The following is a 20,242-nucleotide window of genomic DNA, read 5'->3' as shown; positions in this document are numbered from 1 at the left end:
GAGGATAATTCTATAAAGAGCTGCCTAGTTTTAGACAGCAGGAAGGCTTTACATGCTTACGTTATCTCTTACATTTCACCTAGGCGGTATTTTATACATGCCATGATGTGATGTCATGATGTGACGTCATCTCTGTTCGTACCATTTTCGCTGATTGTACCATTTTCGCTGATTGTTCCTATTTTCTCTGATTGTACCATTTTCGCTGATTGTTCAGCCCTTCTTCGTTGTAAACCGCCTCGAACTACTATGGCTTTGGCGGTATAGAAGAAATAAAATTATTATTATTATTACTTTGCCAATGCTAACACCTAAGCAGACAATAGTCCATTCACCACTATTCTCAAGTATGTAAATTTCTTACTTCCATATTTCACTACTTTCTTTCTTTTCTCTCCCGGACCTCAGCAACACCATTCACCACTCGAATACTCTCATAGCGGTTAGCTTCACGTGTTATATCATCACTGGTCCAACTATTATAGGCATTAAATTTTATTTCTTGATATGCTTATAAATCTGCTTCAGTCTTAAATTTTCTTATATCTAGCTTAAGTACTTAAATATTTTCTTTTATTTATCTTTAGATCTATTTAGCCATATGATCTGGTAAGATTAGACCCGACATGTTTCGCACTCTTGCTTTATCCCTAGATCATCCTGCCGTCATCCAACCTCCTCACTTTTAAAGTGTTTGAGGCTTCTGCAGATGTGGACGGAGCTTGCAGGAATGGGGCAGGAACAGGAAAAGAACTCGACGGGATGGGAAAATGAGTTCCCGCGGGGATGGGGAAAAATTTGTCCCCTTGTCATTCCGTAATGTGAAATTCACTGCAGTGCCCCCCTGAGGTGCCACACTGCTTGACTGGGATGTCTTTATGGCCAATCTGCTAAAATCGTTGGCCCCTGTTACATCCATAAGAACATAAGAACATAAGAACATAAGAACTGCCATCACCGGATCAGACCTTCGGTCCATCAAGTCCGGCGATCCGCACACGCGGAGGCCCCGCCAGGTGTACACCTGGCGTAATTTATAGTCCACCATATCTTTATATGCCTCTCTTAAGGAGATATGCATCTAGTTTGCTCTTGAAGCCTAGGACGGTCGATTCCGCAATAATCTCCTCTGGGAGGGCATTCCAGGTGTCAACCACTCTCTGAGTGAAGCAGAACTTCCTGATATTAGTCCTGAACCTGTCCCCCCTCAGCTTCATTCCATGTCCTCTAGTCCGTGTCAAATTGGACAGTGTAAATAATCTTCTCTGCTCTATTTTGTCGATTCCTTTCAGTATTTTGAAGGTCTCGATCATATCCCCACGCATTCTCCTTTTCTCAAGGGAGAACAATCCCAGTGTTATAAGTCTATCCTCATATTCCAGTCTCTCCATACCCTTCACCAGTTTTGTTGCTCGTCTCTGCACCCTCTCCAGCAGTTTTATATCCTTCTTTAGGTAGGGAGACCAATGTTGGACGCAGTATTCCAAGTGTGGTCTGACCATTGCCCTATAAAGCGGCATTATAACTTTCTCCGATCTACTCGAGATTCCTTTCTTTATCATGCCCAACATTCTATTTGCCTTCTTTGCCGCTGCCGCGCATTGTGCCGACGGCTTCAGGGTCTTATCTATCAGTACACCCAGGTCCCTTTCTTGTTCACTCTTCCCCAGAGTTGCACCTGACATTGTATACTCGTATTCCTTATTCTTATTGCCTAAATGCATTACCTTGCATTTCTCCACATTGAACTTCATCTGCCATTTCTCCGCCCATGTTTCTAACCGACACAAGTCGCTCTGGAGTTTCTCTCTATCCTCCTGCGATCTGATTGCCCGGCATAGTTTTGTATCATCTGCAAACTTGATGATCTCACTGGATGTTCCTTCCTCCAGGTCATTGATATAAATATTAAAAAGGATCGGCCCAAGTACCGAGCCCTGGGGTACACCACTAGTCACTTTCTCCCAGTCGGAGAACTTCCCATTTATGCCCACTCTCTGCTTTCGGTTTTCCAGCCATTTGCCTATCCATCTTTGTATATCTCCCTCTATGCCATGGCTTTGTAGTTTCCTGAGAAGTCTTTCGTGTGGAACTTTGTCGAACGCTTTCTGGAAGTCCAAGTATATTATGTCCACAGGCTTCCCACTATCAATTTGCTCGTTTACGGTCTCAAAAAATTGGAGTAAATTCGTCAAACATGATTTCCCTTTCCTGAATCCATGTTGACTGGGTTTCATCAAGTCGTGTGCGTCCAAGTGCCGGACTATGCTATCCTTGATCAGTGCTTCAACCATCTTGCCGGGGACCGACGTAAGACTCACAGGCCTATAGTTGCCCGGTTCCCCTCTCGATCCTTTTTTGAAAATTGGCGTGACGTTCGCTATCCTCCAGTCGTCCGGTATCTGTCCAGTTCTGATTGTCAGGTTTGCAAGTTTGTGCAATAACTCTCCGATTTCAACCTTCAATTCCTTTAAGACTCTCGGGTGAATTCCATCCGGTCCAGGGGATTTGTCACTTTTAAGTTTGTCGATCTGATAGTATATCTGGTCTAAGTCCACTTCAACTGTGGTGAGGCTGTCCTCTATTTCTCCTGGAAACACTTTCTCTGCTTCAGGTATTGTTGAGGTGTCTTCCTTCGTAAAGACAGACGCAAAGAAGGAATTTAGTTTGTCTGCGATTTGTTTATCTTCCTTGATGTACCCTTTTCTTCCCTGGTCGTCCAGGGGTCCCACTGCCTCTTTTGCAGGTTTTTTCCCTTTCACGTATCTAAAGAAGGGCTTGAAGTTTTTGGCCTCCTGGGCTATTTTTTCCTCATAATCCTGTTTGGCATCCCTCACCGCCTTGTGACATTTCTTCTGATCATCTTTATGTTTGTTCCAGGCTTCGGTTGTCTTTATGCATTTCCATTTTTTGAAAGAGTCCTTCTTTTCTTTTATGGCTTCCTTCACCTGTATGGTAAGCCATGCCGGTTCTCTTTTGCTCTTTGTTCTCCGATCTTTGGAAATCCTCGGAATGTAGAGATCTTGTGCTTCTGTGATAGTATTTTTCAGTAGGGACCATGCCTGATCTACCGTTTCAAGTTTGTCCACCATCTTCTCTAGTCGTTTTTCTACCATGGCCCTCATGCGATCGTATTTACCCTTTTTAAAGTTTAAGGTGGTGGTTAAGGTTTTGGCATGTTTCCCTTTCCCGATGTCAAGTTTAAAGTTGATTACATTGTGATCACTCGTTCCCAGTGGAACCACGACTTCCACTTCTGTTATCGGTCCCGTGAGGCCATTTAGGACCAAGTCCAAGGTGGCGTTGCCTCTTGTCGGCTCTTTTACCATTTGTTCCAGGAAGCAATCCCCTAGCACATCCAGGAACTTGGCCTCCTTGCCGCAGTCGGAGGTTGCTAGTTTCCAGTCTATCCCTGGGAAATTGAAGTCTCCCAATACAATTACATTGCCCGTCTTGCATTCTTGTTTGATTTCTTCCATCATTTCTGAGTCAGTTTCCTCCGCCTGTCCTGGGGGACGATAGTAAAGGCCAATTTTCGTATCTGCACCATATTGACCAGGAATTTTGATCCAGAGTGACTCAAGCTTCTCTTTCATATCTGTTGTAACCATTTCAACAGAATCTATTCCCTCCTTAACATATAGAGCAATACCTCCACCTTTCTGCCCTACTCGATCTCTTCTATACAGTTTGTATCCCTGTAGTACTGTGTCCCATTTGTTTTCTTCATTCCACCATGTTTCTGTTATGCCAATGATATCCAATATGTCATGTCTCGCTATTGTCTCTAGTTCCCCCATTTTGTTACCTAGACTTCTAGCATTCGTATACATACATCTAAATTCCCTTTGTGTTACCTTTTTGGACCTTCTACTCTTGGCCGTCCCTATAGTTTCAAATACGGTATCCTTTACTGCTCCTGTGTTATCACCCTTGTTTGCTGTGTGGTCGTCCTCTCCTGTGTCTGAGTTGTCCCTTCCTGCTTTTTCTCCCTTATTGGCTGTGGGGTCGTCTTCTCTTGTGTAGGAGTAGTAGTCCTTGGCTTCTTCGTCGGGGCATCCTGCTATCCGTGCCATCGACCGGTGGTCGACTGTCGGCTTTCCCCTATCTTTCAGTTTAAAGCCTTCTCGATTGCCTTCTTCATGTTGCCTGCCAAAACTCGTGCTCCTTCCTTGTTGAGGTGTAGTCCGTCCCTTCTGTAGTACTTGCTTTTTCCCCAGAACGCCGTCCAGTTGCGCACGAAGTCGAAGCCTTCTTCTTCGCACCATCGTCTCATCCAGGCGTTGATTACTTGCAATTCCCCTTGTCTCTTTCCATCCGCTCTTGGTACTGGGAGGATCTCAGAGAAGGCCACCCTCACCTCCCTGATCTTCAGTTGTCTTCCGAGTGAGCGGAGCTGGCCCTTCAGCTCTTCCCTGTCATACTTCCGCCCGCTCACATCATTTGTTCCCACGTGGATAAGCACAGCGGTGTCCTCTCCCCCTGCGCCATCTATGATCCTGGAGATCCTGTTGGTCACATCCTTCACTCTTGCTCCAGGCAGACAGGTGACGACTCTGTCCTCTCTTCCTCCTGCGGTGTGGCTGTCCACATGTCGTATAATGGAGTCGCCTACGATGATCCCCATCTTCTTTATTCGGGAGTTCCTTGGGGGGCGTAGGTCCACGTCCTTGGAGTAGGGCCAGTCTTCTTCCTCCAATGATACTCTTGAAATTGTTTCCTGTTCTTTGGGTGGGGGGATGTCTTCCTGTGCTCTCACTATTTCTCCTGGTGTGCGGTTGTCTCCTACCTCGTCTTCGGTTTCTTCTGTGTTTGCATGGGTGTCTTCTCTCCTCACATGGGTTTCTTGAGTACAGTTTTCCAGCCCTGGGATCTCTACGTGGTGCTGATGAGCTTCCTCTATGAACATTTCTAGTTCCTTGACCTCGTCGTTTGGGCTGTACTCCACTAGAATCTTCTCCTGTGCTCGGATTCTGTCTTCGAGTTCCATCACTGTTCCTTCCAATAGTCTTACCTGACATTTCAAGCTATCCATCTCCATGCATCGATTGCAAATGTATGCCTGGATCCCCGAAGGGAGGTAGTCATACATATTGCAGCCGATACAGAAGACCGGAAAGCTCACCTTCTGACTTCCTTGGGCTTCCATTTCTTGCTTCCCTCGTGTGTGCTTGTGTTCCTTGCCTGCTGCTTCCTTATGTTACTTGCCTTGCTGTGTCTTTTGTGTGTGCTGTCTCCGCTCTACCTCACCTTGATTGTATGTGTGGGATTGTTCCCTTGGCGTCTGTCTCTTCCTTACCTTCTGTGTTTGTCGCTTCTTTACCGTTCAGTCCTCCTCGGTGTTCTTGATAGTAGATACTTGATAGTAGATACTCGTCCCTTGCAAGGCCCTTCGCAAAGGCGCTCTCGCTAAGGCGAGCGCCTTTACCGCTCGCCTTCGCCGCGCGCCGAACGGCTGGGCGCCGTTGGCTCCGCCCCCTTTCAAGGGGGAGTTCGGGCTCTGACCTCGCTGATGCTTGGGGGTGGGCGGAGCTAACTCTCGCCGCTGCCCCTGCTGTGGATCACTTTTATTCCCTGCCTTTTGCCTCCTGTCTCTCTCCCAATGGCTTGTTTTGTGATTTTTTCTTTTGGGCATGTTTTTTGTTTTATTTTTTTTTTCAAAAATGGTTCAAAAAGATACACACACATCTTAAAGATGGTAATAAAAAAAACCCCAAGATAGATATTTTGCAGTTTTGAAAATGGGCATGTTTGATACTGTTTTTTTGTGTGTCTTCTGCAAAAACATCCAAACTCAGATTTGGACGTAATATCGAAAATGTCCCTCTACATTGACTTCTGCCCACTCCTATCAAGACCTCATTTCCTAAAAGGAATATAATAACAATTTACTATAAAAATGGGTTTTTTTTAACATTATCAAAAGGCAGAACTTTTTTAAGATATTCCCTTAAAAAAAATTAGCAGACAAAAGTTTTGTACTAAGAAAGTTCAAAAATTCCTGGCTCTCAACCTATTTTTTTTTAACAATTCCATCTTTAGGTATATAGATAAAAAAATCTGAGATGACGGAGGCAGAAATTGCTTGAGTAGGTGTCCCATATGAATCGAATGCTATGAATTGTTTATCCATAATAATCGAATTGGAATCCACTTCATTAAACTTTGAAGAGGTTTCATAAGTAAAATTGCACGCTGAGAAGCAGGCCGGAAAACAAAGACTGTAGTCTCATTATAACATGCCATATATCAAACAAAGAACTTGTTTTAGATTCACTAGAATCAATTCTCGGAGCCCCCTCAGGATTAGGCAGGAACAGATAGAAATGACAAAACACTTGGAATAGATATATCACATGAAGCCACATTAGAAAGATTTGTTGTTGTCGTTTGCGTGAACATTTTTTGGGGAGAATGACTCACTTTTTAAAAATTGCTACAATAACGACTGTGACAGCGGCCCATTGGTTTTTAATAGCGCAGTTTTGAGAATCTAGCCCTAAGAAAAATGAGAAGAGGACATAACATAGTAGATGACGGCAGATAAAGACCCGGAACAAAAATCTAATTGCACAAATTCTCTGAATTGTCCCCCATATGTGGTTTGCTCTGTTGTTTTATTTTTAAACATTTTACCATTGCATCTTTCAAGGCTTCCCTAGCCTCTGCCGCTCAGAGGCTGGATTTATTTTATCCTGAAATGAGTGATTAATTGGTGATTGATCTTGCTCATTGGCACTCCTTGCCTTCCACAGTGACTCTCACTTGGATCTGCTCTGTATAAACATTGCCTCTCTTCTCCCTGCCCTGGCTTGGTCATGTACCTCTTATTAGCATATTAATGAGCTTTTCAGCACACAGGCTAAGTGCGCTACCTCTCCGCTAATGAATCTCTGCACCGTTATAATATGCTATGACAGGTCAGACTGAAGTGGATATGCAGCTCTTTGATGCTGGCCCATGGATCCGTCTGAGATGGTTTCTATACCTTCCTCTCCCACGCTCAGTTCACCAGCATCTAATTACACGCTTCTTCCTAATCTCTCTGCTTTTGATTGCTGGCAGTTAATATTTTTAATCAAATGCAATTGTTATTTTAATACGGAAGGACCAGCTGATTTTTTGGAGTCTTGATGGAAGAGGCCTACGCAGAAAATCCAGGTCAACCCATAAAACTGCTCCAGTCCTGGTTTTATCCGCCTTACCTGCAGTAGAGTGTATTATTTTTCAGTACTGTGTAGAGAGTTGCGCGGGGACAGAAATCCCACCCATCCCCGCCCGTCCCTGCCAGGATCCTCTCCTTCCCCACTTGTCCCCGCCAAGATCCTCTCCGTCCCCACCCGTCCCCGCAAGGAATTACCTCCATCCCCGCCCGTCCCCATAAAAAGCAGCAATTTCTTCTAACAGGATCATCAATTCCACAGTTTCTTTTGTGTTTGCGCTGCTGTTTTCCTTGTGGAATCTCTTTGGTGGAACCCTTTTTTTGTTTTCTGTTCAGGTAATTAACTTATAAACCCCCTCTTTTACTAAGGCTGACGTGCCCATTATATTATATGGATGAACCCTGCTTCCAAAGCCTTCCATCCCCGTGGGAGTTCTGTTGGCTAGAGGGGGGTCCCCGTGGGAGTCCTTTGGGCCAGAGGGGGGATCCCCATGAGAGTCCCATGGGCTGGGGGGGGTCCCCGTGGGAGTCCCGTGGGCTAGGGGGGGATTCCTGCGGGACTCCCACGGTACCCGCGGGATTCCCGCGATCCCCATTCCCGTGCAGACCTCTAGTACTGTGCTCTGTTACTCAATACTGCCCTCCAAAGGAAAAACACTATACTGTATCTGCCAAAATTGCATAGTGTGAGGTACAGACAGTTCTGGATTTGCTCTACCGGGCCACATCTAGTTTGTTGTTAAAACACTGTCCAGCCATTATTCAGCCCACAGCGGTCAGCGTTTTTGTAAATGTTGACAGATGCAGGTAGAATTAGGCCCAGATAGTTAGCATCAAGCCATGTCCGGGCATTGGTACTGAATATCTGGGCCTAATTGAGATTGTTGTAACCACCAGAGCTTATGCAGGTCCCAGCCGATTTTTAGACAGTTATGCAAGCCTGGACCTGCATTAAAAAAAAAATTGTGCAATACAATTGATTAAACATAAACACTACATAAAACGCACTATTAACTACATAAATAATACATAAAACAATCATTTTCTCCCATCCTCATCTCAATCATTAATACAATAATACATATGATGTGATTACAATATTATTAATAAGAATTTTAACTCCTCTAAATACATTTCCCTCCCTGGTTGTGTAAGGAAATCTAATGAAAAAAGTACTGAGGGATTTCTGGGACTTCTTTGCTTATTGAGCAGCGCAGGCAGATTGGGTTTTTTGGGGTTTTTTCTCATATTTTATATTCTAAATCTTTTCCTCTTTTCTTTCTCCTTCAACCCATGTCCACTTGTCATTCTCTTTCCTTTCCCTCTTCTGTTTGTCATTCCCACCACCTTACATCGTCTACTGACTTTCACCCCTTTCTCTCATTCCCATGTCTTTTTTCACTTGTTCTCCTCGAATCCTCTCACTCACTTATTCTCTCTCCTCTTGCTTTCTCTTCACTTTCCATTCCTTCTTTTCCTCCATCATCTCCATCTCTCATTCTTCACAACCCCTGTCCCTTTCTCCTCTTCCTCTGCAACAGGCTGCTAAGCTTCCAATGTCCATAATCATTGTTGGCGTAGGACAGGCAGAATTTGACGGTAAGATCAAACAGTTCTCTCCCAGCTTCCACTTGGAATCGATGTATTCCCTTTAAACTGTCATGTTGCGTACATTTTTCTTCTTCTGTCATCTGACAGCAGTGGTCAATTTCTTTTTTTTCCAATGTCCAGGGATGTAACCGTAAGTTACTGTGGGGAACATTCACAGTGTGGCACATGGGTCAAGCTGAGTGACTTGTCCCCTGGGATTTATGTGTGACAGCTGCAGGAAAAGAATCAAATGCTGGCTGGGACCTTGAACGTTTGTGGAGAAGAAAACTTTTGCATGACTTCCAAGTTAAAAAAAAACAAAACATAACTATTTAGTTTCATAAATGTTTGAATACTGTGAGATGCACATGGTCAGATATATTGATGAAATGGTGCTAGACGTCAGTCCTTGCAGTGCTACTACAGCTAGTATCTATTATTTCTGTAGTGCTGAAAAGCATACCCAGCACTGTACATTCAACAGACGGTCCCTGCTCAGAAGAGCTTACTATCTAATTTGTACAGACAGGACATATAGGGAGGTTGGGGAGTTTCTTGCAGAGAATGATAGGATGGACAGAGGTAATTTTATAGCGAGTGGGAGTTATGGGTTGAAAGCAGCATCAAAAAACTGGGCTTTTAGCTTGGATTTGATTAGCAGTAGGGCTAATATTGGTGGTAATATTGTGCTTTCTTTAAAGCAGAAAAGTAGCTCTGTTTTGTTCTTCTGTACTGTATACAGAGAATGACAAGGGGGACAAATTTGTCCTCGCAGGAACTCAATTTTCCCCGTACATCCCCACGAGTTTTGTCGCTGTCCCTCTCCTTGCCCCGTTTCTGTAAGCTCTGCCTTAACCACACAAGCCTCGAACATTTAGGATTTTAAAGTGTTTGAGGCTTGTGCAGATGAGGACAGAGCTTGCAGGAATGGGGCAGGGACGGGGAAAAGTTTGTCCCCATGTCATTCTCTACTTGGGAGAACAGTATAGAAAACTGAATAAATAAATGGTGTGAAAAGTTTCAGCCTCTGATAACCAGGCCAGAGTTGGTATTGTGACATCATAATGCCTCATTCCACCAATGGCTAAGAGCCAACCTCATCAGTGATGTCACAATGGCTTGGTTGTCCTGTACTTGGGTCATTTTTACTACATTTTGATTTCTAGAGTGGTGCAGTGTAGAGAATGACACGGGGACAAATTTTTCCCCGTCCCTGCAGGAACTCAATTTTCCCGTCCCATCCCCGCAAATTTTGTCGCTGTCCCTGTCCCATTCCTGTAAGCTCTGCCTTAACTGCACAAGTCTCGAACACTTAGAATTTTAAAGTATTTGAGGCTTGTGCAAATGAGGTCAGAGCTTGCAGGAATGGGGCAGGGACAGGAAAAGAACTCACCGGGAGAGGACGAAAAATGAGTTCCCGCAGGAACAGGGAAAAATTTGTCCCCATGTCATTCTCTATGTAAAATGAGTGCTCTCTGTAGGCAGTAAGGTTTTCTGTAGCCTTGAGACTTATGAGTAAGGGGGCTGTGTTGGTCTTGGGCCTTTTCTATTTCATTGACATGAAAGTCACCAGTCTTTCCAGTCTACAAAGATGAGCAGCTGTCAGAAGCCATTAATGGTGGCTAAAATAGCTCTCGGAATTGGCTGTCTGAAAATCGCCTGCCATCCCTCTGCAAGTCTTCCCAGGAGTGGGGTTAGGGTGGAGAGTTTGGGCAGGAAAATGTACTCGCAGAAAAGGAGGTAACATGTTCATTGGGTCCATTTTCCTTTAGGTTGGGTCATGTGACTTCATTGTAAGTTGGTAAAATGCTGTGGTCCATTCACCATACTCATGTGTTGGCATCTGAATGGAAACTTTCAAGCCCTTGTGTCCTGGCTACCCTTCTAGCAATCCCTTTACTGAAGCCCGTCTGCTTTGTCTCCCTGCAGCCATGGTGGAACTGGATGGGGATGAAATCAGAATCTCATCCCGGGGGAAGCTAGCCGAGCGTGACATTGTCCAGGTAAATTAACTGGTCTTGTAGTGTACTGCCCCATGCTGTCTGTCCATGTTGGGGGAGGGGGGGGCACAGGAACAGGGCATACTGGAGTGTTGAATTACTAAGGGGCAGCACACCTAAATAAAAGGACCCCTAAGAACACAAAAGTAGGCAAATTAAAAACATTTCTATTTAAAGACGCCTTTAACCTCTAAACTTTGTCTTTGATCCCTCCCTCCCGTTCAATCCCTAAATGGCTCCCTATCCTATCTGCATTTGTATTTCCTACCCTCAATAATGTGTACACCGCTCAGTAACCTGATGAATAGTATATTGAATTTTAATAAAAGTCGAAGTAGAATATATTATCTCCAAATCAGTGATCTAGTAGACAGATTCCCCAGGTGAGCCTTCATTAAGGGAAAGTTCAGTGTTGTCCCAAGCTGTGGTGGTTGTGTGATCGCACCAGTCTAAGCATTGCAGAGGTGATTAGACTAAAGAGTCCAGAGCGGTGTTAGAAGTAGAGTCTCTGCCAAGAGTTACAATTCCTTGGGATCTTTTGGGGTTGGGTTTTGTTTTGTTTTTTCCTCTGGATCAGCAAAAAGAAATATACACTTCTCCCTCCGTATTCGCGGTTTCAGCAATCGCGGTTTCGATTATTCACGGTTTTTAGCTTGCTGGCTCCTCCCCCCCCCCCCAAATTGCATCAGCTTGCATAGAGAAATCGCTGATTCCAAGCGTTTACAGATAAAATCACTGATTCCCAGCACTTTGTTCACTGTGTTTTGCCTCCCACCATGTTATTCGCAGTTTCACCATATTCACGATGGTTTTTAATAGAAAACAGCAAATAACATATAAAAAAGTTATTCGTGGTTTTTCAGTATTTGCGGTTCTGCTAATCCCCTATCACAGCGAATACGGAGGAAGAAGTGTATCTCATCCAGTGGATGGTATGAAGAAAGCAGAGCTTTATAGATTAAGGGACCACTTTCGGTGCAACAGATGATTTATCAAGTTGGTGAGAAGGGAGCATCAATTCTTGCTCCTCACTCTTCCTTCTTAGAGACTGGTGTGTGTCCGTGTCTCTTTATAGTACATTGTTTATTGTTTATTTAGTTATTTGATTAAACGCTTTATCGATTCTACAAAGCGTTGTAAAGAGTAAAAAATTTTTCCTTTAGACAAACAATATTACAGTTAATACATACTTTCTAAAAACTACAAAGCGAACAATAATACATGCAAAGTTATTGTGGACGAACGAACAAAAGACACACAAGGTAAAGAGGGAGGAAATACAATAGCTATAGTAAATGGAAGAAACATTTATGGCAAGTACAAAAGGGCAGGGAGTTAAAAAAAAAAAAAAAAAAATCTAAAATAAGACATCAGTTAAAATCAACTTTGAAATAAAATAAAACTTCAGTTAAAAGCATCTTTAAAAAGGAAGCATTTTAAGTTGCTTTTGAATGTTTTTAAATTATTTTCCATTTTTAAATAAAGCGGAAGAGAGTTCCAAATCGTTGGGGCTGTTACAGAAAAGATGGTAGTACGGCGTGTGCCAATTATTTTTAATGAAGGGATATTAAGATTAAATTGGGATATGGATCTCAAAGATCTTGGTGGGTCATAAGGGATCAATAATCTGTCGATAAAAGCTGGAGAATTAGTTTGCATGGTTTTGAATGTCAGAAGGGCTATTTTATAAGTTATCCTATGTGAAATTGGCAACCAGTGAGCATCTTTTAGCAGAGGGGTAACATGATCGTACTTTGATGCTCTTAAAATTAACATATGTGCATCCCCGACCCTCCCCCGCCCCGCATCATTGTTGCTTTTAATTAAGAACTTGGGTGTCTTTCTGTGAACATCCAGTCATGCTTAAAGGGTCAACATGGCACATACCGACAGTCTAAAATAAAAGAGTCTCACATGGGCTCGGAGGACAGATTCTGCGTGCTCTAAACTGAGTTACATCCGATCTTCTATGGTTGACCACTGCTGTAAGTGCTGCTGACGCAACAGGTGTGCATTTCTCCCTTTCCCAAAGAGCTGCAGGTATCTAAATTGGAAAATGAACTCCAGTTTAGAGCATGGCACGGGAACTAATTTTCCCGTTCCATCCCCGCGAGTTCTTTTCCTGTCCCTGCTCCATTCCTGCAAACTCCGTCCTCATCTGCACAAGCCTCAAACACTTTAAAATCACAAGTGTTCAAGTCTTGTGCGGTTAAGCCAGAGCTTACAAGACTGGGGCAGGCACAGCGACAACTTGCAGGCATGGGACAGGGAAATTTAGTTCCTGCCGGGATGGGGACAAATTTGTCCCCCTGTCATTCTCTACTCCAGTTTTCCCATTGGGCAATTTAAGCCACTGGCTGAATTATTTCTTCAACTTCCTTTCCCCTCAATGGTCTGGCAGATAATCGGCTGGCTTCATTCAATCGCAGCAACGGAAAACTGCGCTGCTCCTTGTGATCCTGAGCAAGTCACTTAATCCTCCATAGCCCCAGGTACGTTAGATAGATTGTGAGCCCACCGGTACAGAGAGGGAAAAATGCTTGAGTACCTGATTGTAAAAACCGCTTAGATAACCTTGATTGGCGGTATATAAAATCCTAATAAACTTGAAACTTGAAACACCTCATGAATGTTCAGATAGAAACATAGAAAGATGACGGCAGAAAAGGGCTATAGCCCATCAAGTCTGCCCACTCTACTGACCCACCCCATTAAGTCTGATTGCAAATGGCCCAGTTCCTTTAACCCGACCTTCGTAGGGATCCCATGTAGATGTCCCATTTATTCTTAAAGTCGAGCACGCTGGTGGCCTCGACCACCTGCACTGGAAGCCCGTTCCAGTGATCCACCACTCTTTCCGAGAAGAAATACTTCCTGGTGTCCCCACCAAATTTCCCTCCTCTGAGTTTGAGCGGATGCCCTCTTGTGGCAGAGGGTCCTTTGAGAAAGAAGATGTCATCCTCCACCTCGATACGTCCCGTGATGTATTTAAATGTCTCAATCATGCCCCCCTCTCCCTGCACTCCTCTAGGGTGTAGAGCTGCAATTTGTTCAGTCTCTCTTCGTATGAGAGACCCTTGAGCCCCAAGATCATCCTAGTGGCCATCCGCTGAACCAACTCGACTCTAAGCACGTCTTTACGATAATGTGGCCTCCAGAATTGCACCCAGGTCTCACCATGGTTCTGTACAGTGGCATTATGACTTCTGGTTTCTGGCTGACGAAACTTCTATTGATACATCCCATCATTTGCCTAGCCTTGGAAGAGGCCTTCTCTACCTGTTTGGCAACCTTCATGTCTGCACTGATAATTACTCCCAAATCTCGTTCCACTGAAGTCCTAGCTAATGTTTCTCCATTTAAGGTGTAAGTTCTGCAAGGATTTCTGCATGACCTTACATTTCTTAGCGTTGAAGCCCAGCCCGGCTTTCTTCCTGCAATACTCGACTGTGCCAAATTAAAATCGGCTACATTTGACAAGTGCATGGGTCACCATCCCTGGGCATGCTGACATTTCTGCAGAATGCGCACGCACGCACACACATTCACACTCGTCTCGCCAGACACGTTCCACATTTTAATCTGTAAAAGGCCTAAAGCTGACTCATGAATGAATCTAAAGCCGTGTCTGTTCAGGGACAGCTTGTCAGCCCTGAAATTTGAGGTGAAATAGCACTCTTTTGTCAGAATGACAGATTAAAACCAGATCCAGAATTACATCTACAGCAACCCTGCGCTCAGTGGTGTTTAAAAGCTATTTCATTGCTTGATGACATTTCGATCACATTAGCTCAGTTTACTGTTTAAAAATAGTTAAAAAAAAAAAATTACCGTGGCCTGAATTTTCTAAATGGCACCATTTTTTTTAGGCCCCGGTAGACACCCAAGCTAAGTGAAAAATGCCATTTAAGTGACATTTGAAACTGACAAGGCGCCTACCAGCGCCTAAAACAATGGCGCCAAAATCACACCTCCATAGGCGCTTTGTGGTGCCTTACGCCACTGTAGGTATAGCATTAGACATGGCAGTGGCATTAGGCGCGATTCGCCTCGGAGGAAGACGCCGGAAATGTAGGCCTGGAAATTCCTGGCCTGTGTTTTCAGTGCCTACCTTTGTCAGAGCCGTGATTCTCTCAATGGCGCCATCAGTGTCAGTGATTGACACGCGATTGGCAGCCGCCGACAACAGCACTATGGGCCTGACATTCATCGGGGGGGGGGGGGGGGGGGCGATTAGTGTTTTGCTGCTGATGTTAAACCCCAAAAATTCAACACCGGGCTATATCCAGGCCCCAGCATTGAATTTCCAGGTTTCTGGAGCCAGCTAATGTAGAAGCCGGTTAAGTGCTAAATGTCGCACTTAACCGGCTATGGGTTACTGCATAAAAATAGGACTGACTGCGGTCCTATTTATGCAGTTAACCTGTCCGGTTAAATGCTAAATATCTGTAGTTAACTGGCCATGTGCTGACCTCACCCTAGAACACCTCCAAAATAGTCGGATTTCAGTTCCATGCTAACTGGTTATTTTTAGCAGCACTAACCGGTTAAGTACCTGTGAAAGTTAGTGGTTAATGTAATGTAATGTAATGTAATGTAATTTATTTCTTGTAATGTAATGTAATTTATTTCTTATATACCGCTACATCCGTTAGGTTCTAAGCGGTTTACAGAAAATATACATTAAGATTAGAAATAAGAAAGGTACTTGAAAAATTCCCTTACTGTCCCGAAGGCTCACAATCTAACTAAAGTACCTGGAGGGTAATAGAGAAGTGAAAAGTAGAGTTAGAGGAAAAATAAAAATAAAATAAACATTTTAACAAGACAGCATTGATCTAAATACTTTGGAAGGTAGAAGAGAGGAGAGAAAGGAATAGAAGCAGAAGGGGGAGCCGTTGAACAGTAGAATTCTGGAGAAATTTAAATGATAGAAATAGAACAAAACAAAGACAAAAGGCAAAACAATAGATAAGATTAAAGATAAATCATAAGCTGGAAAGAAAAATAAAATAAAACTTTGTCTTCAATCCACGGTTTCAGCGTCAGTGATGAAGTGGAGCAAGTAAGTTTAGGAGGAGCAATTGACGTTTCCAGAAAGGGCTTCTTCAGGGAAGAGACTTGGCCGACAGTCCCAGGATGCCTATGTCTCCTCCCCTGCGATGTTCTCCCATCCATGCATTCCCTCCCAGACACACTGCCCGTGCCCCAGCCGCTCCAAGGAGGCTGCCCCAGATGAGGCCCACGGTGAATGCAGGATTCTCTACTCTGCGGGAAAGCCGCCCGGAGCCGACAGTCGATCTTCTTAGCGGATTGCATGGGGGGAAGAGTTCACACTCTTGGTAGGATCGGGTCTGTGTGCTCTCGGTGGTTGTGGCTGGTCTCGTTGCTGCTTAGGTGTAAAAGCAGTTGATCTCCACTGCTGTTGATATTTAAAAGCAGGCAGATTGATCTCTCCAATGGACTGCAGGGGGAGGAGTTCACACTCCTGGCAGGATCGGGTCTGTGGGCTCTTGGTGGTTGCGGTAGGTCTCGCTGCTGCTTGTATGTAAAAGCAGTTGTTTTTCTACTGCTGCTGATATTTAAAAGCAGGCAGATTGTCCAGGGAGAGGAGCTCTGCACTCAAACTGCCATCCTCCTCGCCTCCAAGTTCCGGAATTTAGTAAAGAGGGCCATAGTGCAAAATATAGACAGCATATATAAATTCTCAAAATGGACACATTTTGATCACTAAATTGAAAATAAAATCATTTTTCCTACCTTTGTTTGGTAATTTCATCAGTCTCTGGTTGCACTTTATTCTTCTGACTGTGCATCCAATATTTCTTACCTTTTTTCAGCCTCCTATATGCTTCCTCTCCTCCAGACCTCATTCCCTCCCCAAACTTTTTCTTTATTTCACCCTGCCCCTTCTTTCTTTCTCTCTCCATGCCCCCTTTCTTCCTGTATGTCTGTCTTTTTCTCGCTCTCTCTCTGTGCCCCATTTCTTTCTTTCTTTCACCCTGCCCCCTTCTTTCTTTCTCTCCATGGCCCCTTTCTTTCTCTATGTCTGTCTTTCTCTCTCTCTCTCTCTCTCCGTGCCCCATTTCTTTCTTTCTTTCATCTGGCCCCCTTCTTTCTTTCTCTCTCCATGCCCCCTTTCTTTCTCTATGTTTGTCTTTCTCTCTCTCTCCGTGCCCCATTTCTTTCTTTCACCCTACCCCCTTCTTTCTTTCTCTCTCCATGCCCCCTTTCTTTCTCTATGTCTGACTCTCTCTCTCTCTCTCTCCGTGCCACATTTCTTTTTTTCTCTCTCCCTGTCTTTCTCTCTCTCCATGCCCCATTTTTTCTTCCTTCCTTTGTTTCACCCTGCCCCCTTTCTTTCTTTCTCCCTGCCCTCCCCCATGCCACCACCATTGGGAAAAATGCTGCTGCCACCGCTGCTGTGGAAAGGCTGCCACTGCCGCCATCGGGAACAGGCCGGCGCCGAGTTCTCCCTCCCTGCTTTTCTTTTCCCGGTGGGGCCGACCAACTCTCGCCGCCTGACGTGAATTCTAAAGTCGGAGAGGACGTTCCAGGCCAGCCAGGCAACCAGCCAGGCAACCAACCAGGCAACCAGCCAGGCAGCCAGGCAAGAGTTGGTCGGCCCCGCGGGGAAGAAAAGCAGGGAAAACTCAGCGCTGGCTTGTTCCTGGTGGCGGCAATGGCAGTCTTTCCCCGGCAGCAGCCTATTCCCCGGTGGGTTGCCAGGTGTGCACCCCCTTGGGGCATGCACCCTGGGCAGACCTCCCCCCCCCGCGCCCCCTTGGTACGCCACTGTTGTTTAGGAATACGTCCGATTCCCGGTTTGATTATCTGCACTTGGACGTCTTTCGTTTATGATCGTCCAAGTACCGACTTAGGCCGCTTTTTGGACGTTTTTCTCTTTCGATTATGAGCTCCATAGCCTCAAAAGCAAAACTAAAACAAAACTGCAGGACAATGTAGAGGGTGCAGGAATTTATTTGAAATGCAAAAATATTTAAAAACATGTACAACACATATAACACAATAATAAATATATCTACAAGACTGGTCCCCATTGCCCCAGCTACATTAGATAAGAGTGTAAGCCTACTGGGACAGATAAAGAAAATGCTTGAGTACTTTTGGGAGGATGGACTAAAAAAAAAAAATCAACTAAATAAATAAACTCAGAATGTGATCTTCCATAAGATGATGTAAACAGATAGCTTTAAACTAGAATTACAGGGATAGCACTGATGTGTATTGGGGGGGGGGGGGTTCTCAAAACTAGAACAGCAGTGGGTGCTGCAGGGTAGGATTGAAGGGGGCACAGTACCTGCTAAACGCTGCGCTAACATTATTCTTGCTGAGTACTAGCTCTGAGCGCTTTGATCTTTTGTTTTGCAGTTTGTCCCGTTCCGAGATTACATTGATCGCACGGGAAACCACGTCCTCAGCATGGCTCGCCTTGCCAAGGATGTCCTGGCAGAAATTCCAGATCAGTTCATTTCCTACATGAAGGCACGCAGTGTCAAACCCAACCCAGCTCCGCCACCGTACACACCGCCGGGACTCACCCTCCAGACACAAATATGACAGCAGGGATGCATGGTCACAGAAGAACAGAGTACCGGTCTGGGACACCTTGTCACTGTAGCTGGTTCTGGTCTTTAACCGATTTTATGAAAGTGTGTGCTTCCAGAACACAGAGGTTCTTGTCTTAAGAGACCGATGCTGGGCTAAGCATCAGGATGGCATTCGGTTTGAAAAAGGTGAACGCAGGGTGCCCCCTGAATGGCTCTGAGCAATATTAAAGGACCATGGCAGGACAGCTGCTCGAAACTTCCAGTGCTCTGATTGGTGGAGAGGGGCATGATTGTGATGTCACTTCCTTAGTTCTGGAGGCTCCAAATGCAGAGTTCCATCTTTCTAACCACGGGTCAGCTCTTTTACAGATGTAATATATATTTTTTGACTTGCATTAATTTGGTTTGCAAAATTGAATGCTCTCTTCACTGTTCTCCTCTTCCTCAGTGTATCCAAAGCAATTCTTTCTTCCGGTGATTTCTATACACTAACTGCTTCATTGCCAGTCATTTCATACGTAGCAGCTCCTGCCCATCAATTAACTCATAAGATTTTTCCTAATATATTCTACATTTTATGTTCATTAAAAACTTGATACATTGTCCTATCAAAATACTTTCTGAGCAGTTTATAGAATCAATTAAAATCATAGAAAAGCAATCCAATATATGATAGGAAATAAAGTATGTCATTCAATAAGCCCACATGGCATAAAACAACAACCCATAGCGCAACAAGTAACAAAAATCAAGAAACAAAATAACATATGCAACAACTTACAATATTTTTCTCATACCCCAGCAGAGAGGTGTCATGAAAAATCAGAACTTTCTTGCCTGATACATCTGTCACTTTTCCGTCTCTTGCCAGCTTTATTTTATAATCAGCTAATGTATAATTTCTAGGGGTATGCAGCCTGGATAGTTTCCCCTACCATTTACACAAGAATTTTTGTTTTATTTTCAGAAATAGTGTGCATTTACATTTTCTGAACAATATGCACTAATTCTGACTCAGGAAAAAAAATGAAAATCCATTCCCCCCCCACCCCCCAACCATTGTTTTGGACTAAAAATGAATGCACATCCCTAATAATTCCTACTTAATTTATTTTTATTAATTAGACATGGATCTGATGACAAGGCCATATCGCAGTTGGGTAGTGGATTGTGATCCAGTGGCGAGCACCATCTCCCATTTCTCACTGAACCGAAAAACTGATGCAGTTGTTTATTGGAGGATCACAAATCTTCAGATGCCAATTGCAGAGGTCCTGCCCTCCCCCCATCCTCCCTACACTCTTTCCTCCTCAAAAAAAGAGAGCTGTGGGACTTCAGTCACGTCACTCCATCCTGTGGGAAAATATAGTTCAAACTTCACACATAATAAATGTAGCTCAAACTTCACATGTAACACCTCACTAAAGCCGCCCCCCCCCCCCATTACAGAAACTACCTCTAGAAACAGAGATCATTAGCCAGATCATTAAAATCAGATCAAGGGTCACTCTTCCCTCTACCTTCAGAATGCCAGTATTGGGCCGTTCTTTAGGAATGGCATTCCTGTGGTCACAAAATACCAGATTTTTTTTTTTTTTTGGGGGGGGGGGGGAATGACTCCCAGTGATGTGGTATTACAGTGACTTTTTTACACAGAGATCTTTCTTCATAGCATCTCTTTCCTGCCACCCCCTCATCACACCAGCAGTTTCAGAAAGCATGAAGGGCTCCTTTTAACGCTAAATCAACATGTGCGCTAACCGCTAATACGTCCATAGGATAACATGCATGCGTTAACGTTTAGCGCCGCACGCTAAAAATCATAGTGCACCTTAGTGAAAGAGGGAGGGATCATTGTTCTGCCTCAAGGTTATCACTGGCCATGCCAAAGCATTAGAGCCTGTTCCTTTAGCAGTAAT

At 44.2% G+C, this 20,242-nt stretch overlaps 1 protein-coding gene across 4 annotated transcripts in view; it reads left to right on the top strand.

Moving 5' to 3' along the window:
• Nucleotides 1-19,388, top strand: part of LOC117347756 (copine-5-like) — a 226,218-nt gene extending 206,830 nt beyond the window's left edge. For 2 of the 4 annotated variants that reach the window (XM_033919106.1, XM_033919105.1), the window contains exons 19-21: nt 8,704-8,761; nt 10,682-10,755; nt 18,145-19,388. In XM_033919106.1, the coding sequence (XP_033774997.1) occupies nt 8,704-8,761; nt 10,682-10,755; nt 18,145-18,333 (321 nt within the window). In that variant the 3' untranslated portion in view covers nt 18,334-19,388. Of the gene's footprint in view, nt 1-8,703; nt 8,762-10,681; nt 10,756-13,153; nt 13,216-18,144 lie in introns of those variants that run through there. The other 2 variants (XM_033919107.1, XM_033919108.1) reach the window with 2 other exon arrangements.
• The last annotated feature ends 854 nt before the right edge of the window (nt 19,389-20,242 follow it).

This window comes from Geotrypetes seraphini, chromosome 13, assembly GCF_902459505.1.
Source record: "Geotrypetes seraphini chromosome 13, aGeoSer1.1, whole genome shotgun sequence".
Classification (NCBI taxonomy): domain Eukaryota; kingdom Metazoa; phylum Chordata; class Amphibia; order Gymnophiona; family Dermophiidae; genus Geotrypetes; species Geotrypetes seraphini.
Note: the sequence above shows the minus strand (reverse complement) of the source record. Positions and strands in the feature narration are given on the sequence as shown.